The sequence below is a fragment of the Copadichromis virginalis genome, linkage group LG2, assembly GCF_057382275.1.
Source record: "Copadichromis virginalis isolate Kocher_CV1m ecotype Utaka linkage group LG2, C_Virginalis_male_GT1.1, whole genome shotgun sequence".
NCBI classification, from domain to species: domain Eukaryota; kingdom Metazoa; phylum Chordata; class Actinopteri; order Cichliformes; family Cichlidae; genus Copadichromis; species Copadichromis virginalis.
In genome coordinates this window covers 10,234,666-10,250,750 of record NC_140619.1, presented here as the reverse complement: position 1 = coordinate 10,250,750, position 16,085 = coordinate 10,234,666, and the positions used below count along the sequence as shown (strand labels likewise).

General features: G+C 41.4%; 2 protein-coding genes across 2 annotated transcripts; both read left to right on the top strand.

Annotated features, from left to right (window-relative positions):
• The first annotated feature begins 6,877 nt into the window (after positions 1–6,877).
• On the top strand, positions 6,878–8,595 carry LOC146717004 (TBC1 domain family member 2A-like). The gene is made up of 4 exons (XM_085470838.1): positions 6,878–7,048; positions 7,133–7,318; positions 7,943–8,064; positions 8,394–8,595. Exons 1-4 carry the CDS (start codon positions 6,878–6,880, stop codon positions 8,593–8,595), a joined length of 681 nt encoding a protein of 226 aa, XP_085326964.1.
• Positions 8,596–11,301: 2,706 nt separating this feature from the next.
• Positions 11,302–15,380, top strand: LOC146717003 (uncharacterized). The gene has a single exon (XM_085470791.1). The coding sequence runs from the start codon at positions 12,838–12,840 to the stop codon at positions 15,073–15,075; it is 2,238 nt and encodes a 745-aa protein (XP_085326917.1). The 5' UTR covers positions 11,302–12,837; the 3' UTR covers positions 15,076–15,380.
• The last annotated feature ends 705 nt before the right edge of the window (positions 15,381–16,085 follow it).

Genomic DNA, 16,085 nt, shown 5'->3' with positions numbered 1-16,085 from the left:
GTGGACATCAGTACGAAGCATGGATTCTTTTGACCAGAGTAGATACACTGGTCCCTTGAATATACTAATCTTTTTGAGGTGGGTGACTGTTCCTGTGTATTTACAGAAACAATGGTTGTGATAACCTCAGCTGTTTCAGAGGGTGACTGTTCGTTGCTTTGCGCACTTTTAAATCTGTATACAATGGTTTGTTCCCTTTTTGTGTTCTGAGGTTTAAACAAAGATGTACTAGATGTATTATACCGGTCCCTCAAATCTACAAATCTTTTAGATGTGGATGACTGTTCATTTTCATCTGTGTTTACAGAAACACTGGGTGTTGGAACCTCAGTAGTTTCTTTTTGGCTGACAGACTCTGGAGCTGTACAAGAGGAATAAAGAGCTGCAATGCTTTTGTGAACCTGACCTGGGAAGGGAGAGAAATATATTTTTGTTTTGTTTTTGTTTGTCTTCTTGTTTTTTTTTTTGTTTTTTTTTTATTCATATTTTGAATGGACAGAAACGTTAACAAATATACAACTGGAATAATCATACTGTCAGTTCTCTGTCCGTTTCTTAACAACAACCAACAAATAAGGACTAACAGTAACTAAGACAAACAGACAAACAAACAAAAAAAAAAAAACCCAGGAGAAACAAAATGATATACCGCCTCCTGGGAAACATCAGCAAAAACAAAAGTAATGGGGGCAAAACACCCAGGTGCCTAAAAACAAAACATAACCTTGACCACTGATGACATTAAGACAATTTCTTCCCTCTACTGACTTTCAAAGTAAAAAAAAAAAAAAGAAAAAAAAGACAACAACAAAAATACCAATGACACATGAAACCCCCCCCCCCCCCCCCCCCCCAAAGAACATTTATCATAATATCTAGGAGACATTGTCGATGTACACCAAAAAAGGACCCCAGACCTGCTCAAAAATGTCTTCTCTCCCCTTAATTCTGTACATAACCCGTTCATATGATGCCATCTTAGACATTTGTTCAGTCCATTCCCTGAGAGAACAGGGGCTGGATGACTTCCAGTGCCTAAGTATTATCCTGCATCCAGTTATGAAAGCCAGACGCATCCACAATCTCTGTTTTTTTGAAAGGATAATTTGTCTTCTTGTTTTATTTGATTCCTTGTGGGATTTGGATCCAACAAGTAAAGTATGCATATTATGCACACACACAAACACACATGCAGCTATTACCATTTCTTGTATTCTTGAATAAAGACATTGATCTGACACATTTAAAATGCAGCCAATTGTTTTTATTGTTATATTATTAAGAAAAAAGAAAAGGTGGGGGTGGGGGGGATGTAAAGAAGAGCTTAAAGGAAAGGGCTAGAGGAGAGAAAACCCCAACAATTAGCAGGGCATTTTTTACTTGGACAAATTGTTAATAAAGTTTCCATATCTGTAACAATGATGACAGTATAATTGTTTATAAACAATTATATTGACAATTATATGTGTCCAGTATGTTGGCTCATTTTCTTTTACTTTTTGCATTTGAAAATAAAAGTTGGGCTGATTTTGACACCATTACAAGAAGTGTTGTTAATGATTCTTTTTGAATTAAAATCAGGTTACCACAAATTGTTTTTTAATTTAATTTCATTTGAAATGTTTGTCAGTGGGTAAACAATTCGTAATGCAAAGTCAGAAACATCGAGTTATTCTTGTACTGCATGCTTGCAATAAATAAGTTGTCCTAACAGTCAGTCAAAGGAGCTTGGAAAGAAAAGCGTCTGGACTTCTTTGAGTTGAAGTGATTGATATATATATTTTTTTTGTCTGTTTGTTTTGTTGGTTTTTGTTTTTTGCCCTTTATCACCATTCCTCTTCCCTGCTGTTTTTCTTTCCCTCTTTCTTTCTCCCCTTTCTTTCCCCCAGTCATGTCTGTCCTATGTGTAGCAAGTGAAAATAAAATAAACAAGAAAAACAAAGGTGAATCAAATAGACCAATACGGCAAGGCCGGGATGGTCCATTTGGTAAAGTAAATCCGTTAGTTATATTTAACATAATGTTAAATGGCAACATTCTGTTTACAATGTTACCATTTTACATTATGTTAAATGGTAGCATTCTGTTTACAATGTTACCATTTTACATTGTGTTAAATGGTAACATTCTGTTTACAATGTTACCATTTACATTATGTTAAATGGTAACATTCTGTTTACAATGTTACCATTTTACATTGTGTTAAATGGTAACATTATGTTTACAATGTTACCATTTCACATTGTGTTAAATGGTAACATTCTGTTTACAATGTTACCATTTTACATTATGTTAAATGGTAACATTATGTTTACAATGTTACCATTTACATTATGTTAAATTGTAACATTATGTTTACGATGTTACCATTTTACATTATGTTAAATTGTCAGTAGGCCTGGTACCGGAACCGGTACTGGACCCCCTTTTACTTTCAGCCATCAGAAGAGGGTACACTGTGGTCATAACAATACTCAGACTGTAGCATTTAAAGGTCCCAAAGTGTACCAGGAAAATATCCCCCGCACGATTACACCAGCAGCCTGAATTGTGAATGTGAGGGAGGATGGATCCATGCTTTCATGTTGTTCATTCCAGGCTGATATAAAAATGATATAACTAATACTACTTCTACTAATAATGACAATAACAACAAAATAATAATAATAGTGTCAAAAATACCAGTAATAATAATAACAATAACAACATAAACAACAACATTACTACTAATAATAATAAAGATAAACAAATGTATTAAAAAATTAATAATGATAATAATAATAATAAAACTGATCATAACAGTAACAATATCAATCATAATAACAACAGTACTAACAACAATAATAACAATAACAATGAAGGTGTTGCTGCAGATCTGAGTCCCGACTCTGCTGCCTTTCTAGTGCGGCAAAGAAAGTAAGAAATAGAAAAAGAAAAACACAAATAAACTGAATGTGAGGGTTTTTCTACAAGTTACACTGAATATTTGCACAGACATGCTGACTGTTTGCTGGGAGACGTCACCTGTCTTTTATAGAATAGCAGGTAAGCTGTTCTCTGCCGCTGCTCACACACAGACTCACACGTGGTCTGGCAGACCAACTCGTCATCGTACGTGAGCCGGCTGTCTGTGACGTCGTCTCTTCCGCTCATCTGGTGAACGCCGTCACAGACGTAATGTCCTGAGAGGAGAAGGCGCACTTATTAACGTCTCATAAACTTTCAAAGCTGACCTGCATTCAGCACATGTGTCTGAAAGCACCCACTCACCGCTGTAAGCTGAGGAGCCCAAACGACTGATCACGCTGACCAACAAATAGCGAGCAGTTTACTGGGAGAGGGCAGCGGCACCACCCGTTAGCTTAGAAATGGGCTCCATCCATACTTGAAATGAACGGTGTGCCTTTTCCCTTACCTCTTCAGTAAAGGCTGTGTCCTGGCTGATCACCAGCTGCTGTGTCAGAACAATGGGGCTGTTCTTCTTCTCCACGGTGAACGATGGAGTGAACGTAAACCACTTCAGCTGGAGGATCAGCACACTGAAAGAGATGAGACAAAGAGGAGAGGCTCAAAGGAAGACGCAAGGAGGACATGACATGAACAAAACTGACACCGACTGAACTGTGGTGGTTTGAGGCCTTTGGGGACCGATTTGAGGTTACTCACTTTGGCAGGTTCAAGAACAACAGCTCCTCTTTGATCTTCTTAGCTCCGCACTGGCATTCGTAGTCCAACAGGCCGCCCTGCAGCAGGGAGCAGGAGGAACAGGTGCATTAGAGTTAAACTCTTTTACAGATGAATTCACATATTCGTGGGAGCAAGCCTGTTCACAGAATAGAGTCTAAACGAGCTCTTACTTTCAGACTCCAGCCCCGCCCTTCAGCAGCTCCGCAGCATCCTGCTGGCTGGCACAACCTTGCCATTGGCTGCTGCCAGGGACTCAACAGGTTAGAACAAAAATATAAATATTATATCTGAGTTCTTATGTGGACCCGCCTTCCAGGCAGAACCTCACCTTCCATGAATGTCCACAGGTTAGCGGCCCTCGCTCTGCTGGTCCTCCAAAGTAAGAAAAAATGAGAAAAAATAAGGAGCAGACCAAGCAAAAGAGGGTATTTAAAGAGACAGTGCTCTTAAGGTTCATTTTTGGCGAGTTTTATTATCTAAATGTCATTGTGTCACTTTCTTATGAGGCTTCAGTGAACTGAAAAAGCTTCTGGGATGAGAAGCGAAACGTCTTCAAAAAAGTTAAAGAAGTCCGGTTGCTTTTTTACCCCAAGCTCCTTAGAGTTCTCTGAAAATGGTCAGGTAGAAGGACTGGACTGAAAATGAGTAAAAAAGCAGCCAAAGCCCAAGGAAGTTGAAAGACTGGAAACTATTGCTGAGGTCATGTCAGTGTAAAAAGTTACCTACAAGTCTGGCACCTTGGAAGCAAAACATAAAGAAATAAGGTGTAAGGCCAAATGTTTGGTCCTGCAGCCAACCGGACCATGAAATATAGAGCACAGGTGAACAAAGTGAGGCAGCAGTTTGCTGATTTCCACCTTGTGCCTTTCATGTTGATCAGCTTAGTAGTTTGCCAGCTTTCTAGCTGTTAAAGACTTTTGGCGAGAGGTTATTCATATTTGAACTCTAATTGAACCCCTCTTTTTTACTGTTCTTTTGTTTGTTTGTTTTTGGTGTTTTTTGTTGTCTTAGATGGCCTGACTCAGCAGGTGGGGGCAGTTTCTGAGTTTACCTTCGTTCAAACAGTGCAGAAATGGTTTCGCTATGCTCCAGACCGGATGGGTGGTGCAGGACGCCCGATATCCAGCCCCGTCATGGAGTAAACTAAAAACAGTAAATAATACATTTAACAAACAAGCAAGCTCTAAATTTAAGCGGAGAGACTGCAGACATAGCCGCACCATTCCAGGGATTTTTGGTTAGCATGAGGGGTCTAGCCAGGACCCTTACTGGATACTGGGTGGGAATCGAACGTGCGACTCCAAAGATATGTAGTATTACCACTACACTATCCAGCTGCGCTACACTATCCAACAAAAAAAGTTTTTAGAAAATTTGATAAAGTCTGATGCTTAATATTGTAGGGATATTAATCTCCCTATGATATTAATACGGATTAATAACACAGAGAAGTCATACTTCTGTTATGACAGAATTAATTGGGTAAATTATATTTACAATTGTAACATTGTAAACTTAATGTTACGATTTTACATTATGTTAAATTGTAACATAATGTAAAATTGTAACATTGTAAACTTAACGTTACAATTTTACATTATGTTGCAATTTAACATAATGTGAAATTGTAACATTGTAAACATAATGTTACAATTTTACAATTGTAACATCCATCCATCCATCCATCTTCATCCGCTTTATCCGTGGCCGGGTCGCGGGGGCAGCAGCCTAAGCAAAGAGGCCCAGACCTCCCTCTCCCCAGCCACCTCCTCCAGCTTATCCGGGGGAACACCAAGGCGTTCCCAGGCCAGCCGAGAGATATAATCTCTCCAGCGTGTCCTGGGTCTGCCCCGGGGCCTCCTCCCGGTGGGACATGCCTGGAACACCTCACCCAGGAGGCGCCCAGGGGGCATCCTTGTCAGATGCCCGAACCACCTCAGCTGGCTCCTTTCGATGTGGAGCAGCAGCTGCTCTACTCTGAGCCCCTCCCGGACGGCCGAACTTCTCACCCTATCTCTAAGGGAGAGGCCAGCCACCCTTCGGAGGAAGCTCATTTCTGCCGCTTGTATACGCGATCTCGTTCTTTCGGTCACTACCCACAGCTCGTGGCCATAGGTGAGGGTAGGGATTGTAACATTGTAAACATAAAGTTACAATTTTATATGATGTTAAACTGTAACATAAAGTAAAATTGTAACATTATGTTTACAATGTTACAATTTTTAAATTGTAACATTGTAAACATAATGTTACAATTTTACTTTATGTTAAACTGTAACATAATGTAAAATTGTAACATTATGTTTACAATGTTACAATTTTACATTATGTTAAATTGTAACATAATGCTTAACAGATAATGGTTATCCTCTTTTTATATCATACATCATTGTCTCTGTAGGAGGGTCTGGAGCACCCCCTGCTGAGCCGCTGGGCTCAGTACCTTGCAGGCAGGTCCGACGATGACTTCATCATCTCACCTGAGCTCAAAATTCTGGTGCGTGAAGGCGTCCCTCGGGAGTATCGGCAGAGTGTGGCGCTGTTTGGTCCGAGCCAGAACTTTGACAAGCCAAGAGTGCCACATGCAACGCTATCAGCAGGTACAGCTGTAGAGAGAGAGAGTGTGTTGAAATAAGAAGAGAAAATTCTCTCAATTATGGAGACAGTCAAATGGTTTATTTATGTTTGATGTGTGCTTTACATTTGTGTGGCTGTTAATAAAGTTAGCGCGCTCTAGGGGGCGTATGCGTTCATCAAAAAATGGCCGAAGGCTGATGTGTGATTATTCCTCCCAAAATGTCGTTGATGAAGTTAGCTATGCACGTTAGATTTTACTGCGCATTTTCATACCTCTGCCAACAGAGTGCTTTATCCGCACCTGAGCACAGGTGGCTCCTCCTCCTTCCTGTTGGGAATGCTGCCAGGCACTCAGTAATCCTGTTCTGTTTCCAGCTGTGTGAGAAGAGTCGGACAGCTCCTAATCCTGCCTCCAGGCAGGTCCAGCTGGACCTTCACCGAACCCTGACGACCAATCAGCACTTCTCCTCGCTGTCCAGCCCCGCCCTCCAGCCCTGCCCTCCAGCAGCTCCGCCGCATCCTTCTGGCCTTCTCCGGGCATAACCCTGCCATTGGCTACTGCCAGGTACTCAACAGGTCAGAACAAAAGTATAAATTTTATATCTGAGTTCTTATGTGGACCCGCCTTCCAGGCAGAACCTCACCTTCCATGAATGTCCACAGGTTAGCGGCCCTCGCTCTGCTGGTCCTCCAAAGTGACGAAGACGCCTTCTGGTGTCTGGTGGCAGTGGTGGAAGCCATCATGCCTCAGGACTACTACACCAAGAATCTGGTGGCCTCTCAGGTCAGCAGACACACTCACCTGCTTGCCTGCTGTGATCTGTTTTAGTGATCAGTGAGGCTGATCTCTGTGAGTCTTTGTGCTCAGGCGGACCAGCGCGTGCTGAAGGACTTCATGGCGGAGAAGCTTCCTCGCCTGGCATCTCACTTTGAGGATCACAACATTGACGTCTCTCTGGTCACCTTCAACTGGTTCCTGGTGGTTTTTGTGGAGAGTCTGCCCAGCGACATCCTGATGCCTCTGTGGGACGCCTTCCTGTATGAGGGTACCAAGGTACCATACACCCGAACACACCATGACAGAAATGCAGACAACACTTGAATGCACCACAGTAGTGTCCATGGAAACAAAAATGATTTTGTTTTCACCTTTAGATGTCTTTATTTACATTTTAGGAGTAATAAGACATTGTTTACTAAGCATGGGGAACTGTCATGTGACATGAAATAGGAGTGGGAAAGCAGATCATTCTAGTAACGACCTCACAGTCTACCACAAGCAGCGTAAATCCAGACGATGAGCGGGACAATGGCTTTGGGCTTGTTTCTGCAATGTGACAAATGCAGCACAGCTTTTACATCGTTTGTCTCAGGAAATAAAATCACAGTTCAGACACAGAAATATATACCACACAGGGATAAATGCTGACAACAGCTTCAGCCACGTAGATCCAACCCAAAAGTTTAATTTAAACTTAAAGCTCAACTACCAAGTAAGTTAATATTATCTGGCAACTGAGGAACCAAGTGGCTTATTGGAAATCGATCAGAGCTGTAATGAGTAAAGGGCCCAACTGCACCACAACTGAAAGAGTAATTTTATGACTCACCTCCTCAAAGTTTCCAATTAATTGTGTGGCGTGAGTGTCCTGTTATGAAATGCGTGTCTGTGCTGCAGGTGATCTTCAGATACACTCTGGCTCTGTTCAAATACAAAGAGGACGACATCCTGAAGATTCACGACAGCGTGGAGATCTACCAGTACCTACGCTTCTTCACAAAGACCGTCTCCAATGCCAGGTACGCACTCGCCTCCACCCGCCTTAATCTACGAGCTGTTACACTCTCAGAAGTGTAGCGGATGTAGCTGTTGAATCTTTGAGCTTCAAACCCTTTTTACTGAAATTTTGTGAGAAGTTTAAATTTCCCTGATCACAGTAACAACGATTTAAAGATTTTTAAGTATCTGCAGCTCTCGGATACATGTGGTCCAGTCAGTCCAGTATTTCCTGCTCAAACTGCAGTACCTGAAGTATCAAGCAGCATAAAACAGAAACACTCAAGCTGATCAGTTTCCAGTTCCTCTGTGTTGGTGATCGAGTCCTTTCCACCTGCGTGTGTCCATGCAGGAAGCTGACCAGCATCGCCTTCAACGACATGAACCCATTCCCCAGCCGGCTGCTGAGGAACAGGCGAGTGCTCCACCTGGAGCGCCTGCAGGCGGAGCTGCGTGAGCTGGAGGAGCAGCACAAGGAGGTCATCACCGAGAGCGTCGTACGGAAAGACAAAGAGCTCGACGTCATGGTGAGCGAGGACGACGAGGACCTCTGATCACACGGGACGCTTCAGCTGCTCACTTCGAGACGACGATGAGTTTTCCATGAGTTCAAGAGAATTTTACTAAACCGGCTGTTAACTGGTTTCCTTCACACCAAACACAGGATTGTGTCAGGTTCACCATCTCTACTAACACTACAAGGAAACAGACGCATACAGATTTAACTGCATCACATCTCTGAAACAAGCTTGCAGTAAACAAATGTGTACTGTGTTCACGTGTGTAATAAGTCAGGCTGCAGAAATGTGCAGATGTATTTCAGTGAATTCATTTGGATTAATATGTGATAGCTTATTTATTTCATTGCATCTTTTGCTTTATACCTAAAAATGCGTGACATTTCTAAATGTAGTCACATCCCTATGAAACATGGTTTATTATCAGCTGTAGTCACAGCTGGTGATAAAGTAATTAAATGTCCAGCTATTCAAAAATAGGGCATTCTGCACAATGAATACTTTTTGGTACTTGAAGTATATTTTGATGCTGATGCTTCAGGGCATTGTGCTGCATTGTCGAAGCTCTCTGGGCTTCCGGTTAGAACGACCTCACAGTGTTTTATTTTGATCTGGTGTAAAGTGCATTGTGCAGAAATGACAGCATGATAGTCACATGATAAAACTGACTTTTTTTAAATTTTACTGGGTGTGCATCTTGTTCAAATGTCTTTTTCAGCATTTGTACATAAATATTCTGTATATAAATATTTGATTTTCATTTATTTTACAGAGTCCTTTATTTTGTTTCACAAATATGACATTCATGTCAAATGACATCTGCAGACTTTATAATGACCAGCAGGGGGCAGTGTTTTGCAGTCTATGAGAACATTTACTGAGACCTGTTTCATGCACTAGTTTCATGTCTCATTGAATCCAACATGATGTTGATTTTGTAAATTAAGGTCACATCTTCATCACATCTAATTTCAAAACACTGATCAATTTTTTTAAAAAATGAATTCCATACCAATTGCAGGAATAAAATAGGAATAAATAACAAACGAGAAATACATACAAAACAAGAGAAAGCCACACATGAGAGAACAGGTCACATGACAGCACAGCATTATCTACCCACAATTTGAACTAAATAACAGATAGCACAGGCAATGAAAACAAACGGAAATCAGAATAAATTTAAAAACTTTTATTGATGTTAACTTGAAGTGCTGAATTAGCCCTGTTGTCAGTTCAAATCACTTCAATCTATAGCGCACTTTAAGGTCTTTAGACCTTAAAAAGTAATACACTGCAAGGTAAGCTTGCAGCATCTTACTTTAAGGTCAACTGTGAAACTTTGTGGAAAGCCTGAGACAAGTTGATGAGTCAGTGAAGCGCACTTCCTTCTGATGACGGCTATACTGAGGTGAGTTTTTAAGCATATCCTGAACTTTATTCATTATTAGACTTCTGACACCTGGCAAATAAACTCTCATGCGATATGAGAACATAACAGCAAAAAGCCAGTAGCTGGTACATGAATGGATAAAAATTGGATCCCTCAGGGAGGCGCCACCACTTGATCTTCTCCACCGTCGTGGTTGGTGTTCTTCGTCGTCGTTGGCCAAGGTTGAGTCGGAGATCCATCACAAGTAGCCGATGTTGAGGGCCAATATTGGTTGATGGTATGACTTTTACGTTCGTGACTAGGCTGAGATGGGGTCTTCGGACTAGCCAGTAGTCGATTTGGGTGTCTCTGCCGCCGCTGGAGTACGTGATGAGGTGTGCCGGCTTCTTTTTGAAGAAGGTGTTGGTCACGGCAAGATCGTGGGCCTCTGCGTAGTCCAGTACCCGGCAACCCTCGTCGTTTCTGGTCCCAAATCCTTGGCCGCCATGGAATCGGTGATATCCGTCTCTCCCCTTGCCTACATGTCCATTTAGGTCGCCGCCTACCGCCACGTGTTCCTCAGGGCTAATCGTTTGCAGGTGGTCGTCGAGGGCGCGCCAGAATTCTGTCTTCTCCTCGTCGGGGCAGTTGGTCTGTGGTGCATAGCAGGAGATCAGGGGGGGGCTAGAGGGGCTTGAACACCCGCCCCTTTCCTGATGAGTGCCCAAAGTGCCCTTTTGTTGAGGCAACTTTTAAATTTTTTTTATTTATTTATTTATTTATTTTATGTGTGTGTGCGTGCGGAGTCCTGTCTGTGCCCCTCAACAATAATATTTAACCATTAATCATAGTTTTGCTAAATAAAAGGATCTGGCTTGCATCAGTCACATGATCACATTTAACCAATGATCGCCCTCGACGGCAGAACGCGCTGGTTACGAGCCGGGAACGAGCTCACAAAGAGCACGCGCATTTGTTGCGGTCCGGAGCTGTAGGAGAAACACAAGTTAACTCAGAGACACAGACTGATGCGACAAACCCAGTAAGTAGGTGTACAGCGCACACTGTAGTGTGTAGCACACAGGAGTATCAGCTTATTACATACACGTTGGTAAGCTGTCTTGTTGCAACTGACGAACTGAAACAAACGTGTGTGCAACAGCGTGACAAACATTACCTGTCCTTTTATTAACTGCACAAGTAGTGCTGGTCATAGCTGCTGGCTACCTGTGTAAGGCTGTCATGGGTCTGTAGCTCTGTCACCGTTTTAGGGAACATATTTAGTTTTAAAGTAAGTTTCTGGGCATTTCCTGCCTTTCTGGAGGGATTATATTTCACTAAAAAACCATCTAATATGCATGTCCACATAATAATTATTATAATTATAATATATTAAAAAACACACGCTGTATTTTAAAGAACATACATTAAGAAGCAGATTATATTAGATTTATATTTTAAATAAGACAAAAGTTGGATTTTACAGCAGTAAAATGATTGTATCTCTACAGTTTAAAAATGTAATAAGCTTTGCCCTGCACAGAGTGGATAGTGAAACAAATGGAATCATCATAAATACATTATTTCATATTTATTACTTCCCCCTCCTCATTGCTTTATTATTGTAGCTCTAGTAATAAATAATAATGTAAGGATGCCCATAGTATATACAGTATTCTGAAGAAGGTCTAAAATGTCACTGTGTGTGCATGTGTGTGTTTTATTTAGCTGGATTTAAAAAAATATTACTCATGATATAACATTGTGCAGACATGGCTGGTAAGGACATGAGGAGGAAACAGTAGGAGCTGTATGAGGCTACTAAAGGCAGGGCTATAACATTTTGCTGTCATCATTTTATTATAGATTAAGTGCAAGAGTTGTTAGGTGTGGATAATTAGATTATAGTTTATTGCAATAGCAAGTTGTGCCTTGTTCTCAGATAGACAGCAAGTGGAGAGTGATATATGAAATGATGGGAAGGAAGGAAGAAGAGAAGCAAAGAGTGATTCACAGGCAGAGCCGAGTTTATGTCACAGTTTTTCGTTGCCTTATGGTTCCAAGCGCTGTCACCAATCTTTGCATTTTGTTATTATCTCATGAAACTTGTTTAATCAGCTACCATCTCTCCTGTGGACTTTTTAATGTCTACAGTCTCAGATCAACACAGCCCTGCCCTTCCCATATTAGATTCTTGATGAATGTGTGTTGTTGTTATTCAGCATGGTTCAATGTGCCCCTTTTTAACTTTGAGCACCCGCCCCTTTAAACCTCTCTGCACGTCCCTGATAGAGACAGGTTTTAAAGACTAGAAATGAAAACATGTGAGTCCTGTCTTTAAATAAAAATATATAATTCCCTATATTCCTATCTATTCTTGACATTGAAGCTTTACTCTTCTTGATATTGTGACAAAATACTCTTGGGTTAACCACGAGCTTTCTAAAAACTTGCATATAACAATTGTGCACCATTCATTCCTCATCTTTGCTGCCCATCATTACAACTTTGCTAATGATGGGCAGCAGGTTAGTGTCATGATGTCACCTCAGACATAGTTAAAAGCCCTGTTAACGTAGCTGCTTCTCGCCGGGTGCGGTGGCGCGTGCCTGTAATCCAAGCTACCGGGAGGCTGAGGTTGGAGGATCGTTTGAGCTCACGAGCTCTGAGCTGCAGCAGGCTATGTCGATTAACACAAAATAATTATCCTCATTCAAAAGTCATGTAAGAACCTCATTGGCTTACGGAATGTTGATGTTATTTAAAAAATTCATACAAAAACATGACCTCATTCTAGAATGTCATGTGACAACCTCATTGGCTTATGGAATTGTGATGTCACAGGCTTCTGAATCCATAAATAGGGGTGAGGAGGTACAACTTTCAGTCCGTTATTTGCAGCACTTATGTTAGCAGCATTCAAACGTTCACCAGTAAAGCATTTTCAAACATCTGGATACTTTTCGTACTCACGGTATACAGACTCCAACATGTCTCAGAAAGAGCAAGAAAGACAAGAAGCTGACCCCAGCTCTATTCCATGGTATGAGTCCCTAGACCCTTACATCAGCTCTCTTCCTTGGGATGAACAGGTGGAATTAGAGGAAAAGCGATTGGAAGAAATGGAGAAGGAAAATCTCATGAACAGAGAAAAGATTAAGATCCTGACAGAAGAAAATGAGAGAAAGAGCGCTGAATTAGAAAAATTATCCTACCAGCTTCAGGAAAGGGAAGGTATTATTGAGGAGAAACAATGGGCTCTCCAAGATAAGAAGAATCACGAGCTCCAAGAAAAGCTTGATGAAGCTCTAGAAAAAATTCAAGATCTGCTCCAAAATGAGAAAAAAGAGAGCATTAAAGGGGATAAAATGCTCAAGAAGAATCAGGAGCTCCAAGAAAAGCTTGATGGAGCTCTGGAAAAAAATAAAGATCTGCTCCAAAAGGAGAAAAAAGAGAGCATAAAACAGGAAAACATGGTCAAGAAGAATCAGGAGCTCCAAGAGAAGCTTGACGAAGCTCTGGAAAAACTGAAGGAAATCCACCAAGAAGAGAAGCAACAGTCCACACAGCAGAGAGACATGCAGAGCAAACTCCAAGCCATGGAGGAAAAATACAAAGCGCTGCAGGTGAAACATGACAAAACTCTGCACAAAAGTCAACAGTTGCTTCAAGACAAGAAGCAAATGGAAATGAAACAGAAGGAAATGGACTCCAAGCTTGACGAGATGGAGGAAAAACACAGATCGCTCCAAATCAAGCTTGAGAAAACAGTGCACAGAAATAAAGAGTTCATTCAAGAGAGAGAGCAACAAGAAATGCTGGAGAAAGAAACAGACTCCCAGCTTGAAGTCTTGGAGGAAAAACTGAAAATGCTGCAACTAACTCTTGAGGAAACACTGCTCAAAAATAAAGAGCTGCTTCAAGAAAAAGACCAACAGAAAATACATCAGGAAGAAATGGATTGCAAGCTGAGGAACATCGAGAAACAAAATGAAGGCTTGCAAGTGATGCTTGATGAAGCTCTGGAGAGAAATAAAGAGTTTCTGCACGAGAAAGACCAACAGAAAATAAAAAAGGAAGAAATGGATTGCAAGCTGAGGCACATCAAGAAACAGAATGAAGGCTTGCAAGTGATGCTTGATGAAGCTCTGGAGAGAAATAAAGAGTTTCTTCACAAGATAGACCAACAGAAAATAAAAAAGGAAGAAATGGATTGCAAGCTGAGGAACATTGAGAAACAAAATGAAGGTTTGCGAGTAATGCTTGATGAAGCTCTGGAGAGAAATAAGGAGAACCTCCAAGAAAAGAAACAAGAGCCCGTAGAGCAGAGAGACCTGCAGAGCAAACTCCAAGCCATGGAGGAAAAATACAAAGCGCTGCAGGTGAAACATGACAAAACTCTGCACAAAAGTCAACAGTTGCTTCAAGACAAGAAGCAAATGGAAATGAAACAGAAAGAAATGGACTCCAAGCTTGACGAGATGGAGGAAAAACACAGATCGCTCCAAATCAGGCTTGATAAAAAAGTGCACGGAAATAAAGAGCTTCTTCAAGAAAAAGACCAACAGAAAATACAACAGGAAGAAGAAAAACTTCATCTCCAGAGGAAAAATCAAGCACTCCAAGAATTGTATAACGAAACAAAGTACAAATCAACTGTACTGGAAGAAGAAAAGAAAAAGCTGGAAAAACAATGCTCAGCGATGCAGAGTAGCATCAATGAGATGCTGAGAAAAAATACCGAACTTGAGGAACTTTCTAAGACCTTGAAGTACAAAAACACTGAAATCCAGGCGCAAAAGCAAGAACAACAGAAAACACATAAAGACCTGCAGTGTAGACTTCAAGAAATCCAGAAGAGAAACCAGCAGCTGGAAGACATGCACACAGATGTGCACAAGGCAAAGCGAATAGAGGAGGCAACAGTTAAAGAACTGAAAGACAAGCTTAAAGAAAAACAAGAACAATTAGAAGACATGGTGAAAAGATGCAACAAACTTGAGAAAGAAAACGCAGAAACAATCGATGAGCTGAAAACCCTCATCATTGAGAAAAAAGTGCTGGTGGAAGAGTATCTGAAAAAGAAGAAAAAACGCTTCCACTGGTTCTGGAGGAGGGGCACTGCAGCTTCTCACCTGATGTAACCTCGTCTTCCTCCACCTCTATTCCATCTTCATTTCCCCCCTTCCCCTCCCTCCTTTTTCTTTTTTCACCCTCACCCCCCGACCAGTCCCGGCAGTTGACTGCCCCCTCCTGAGCCTGGTTCTGCCATAGGTTTCTCCTTTAGGTGTCTTTCACTTTAAAAGGAGTTTTTCCTATCCACTGTCGCCTGCTGCTTGCTCAGAGGGGATTGTTGGGGTTTTCTCTCATCTCTCTCTTTCATTCTTTCTATCCTTTCCCCCCCTTCTGCCTTTTCCTTTACCCAATAAACACAATTGCCCACATTTTACATTTGTTTGAAAAATGTCTTCATTCAACAATAATTCATCTTAGGTATAAAAACAAGAAATAGGTAATAGCTGCATGTGTGTTTGTGTGTGTGCATAATATACATACTTGTTTCCCAGAAAGATTTAATACTAGATGGATAGAGACCAGGGACGTGCAGAGGGGGGGGGCTAGAGGGGCTTGAGCACCCGCCCCTTTCCTGATGAGTGCCCAAAGTGCCCTTTTGTTGAGGCAACTTTTAAATTTTTTTTATTTATTTATTTATTTTATGTGTGTGTGCGTGCGGAGTCCTGTCTGTGCCCCTCAACAATAATATTTAACTATTAATCATAGTTTTGCTAAATAAAAGGATCTGGCTTGCATCAGTCACATGATCACATTTAACCAATGATCGCCCTCGACGGCAGAACGCGCTGGTTACGAGCCGGGAACGAGCTCACAAAGAGCACGCGCATTTGTTGCGGTCCGGAGCTGTAGGAGAAACACAAGTTAACTCAGAGACACAGACTGATGCGACAAACCCAGTAAGTAGGTGTACAGCGCACACTGTAGTGTGTAGCACACAGGAGTATCAGCTTATTACATACACGTTGGTAAGCTGTCTTGTTGCAACTGACGAACTGAAACAAACGAGCGTGCTGTGTGTGCAACAGCGTGACAAACATTACCTGTCCTTTTATTAACTGCACAAGTAGTGCTGGTCATA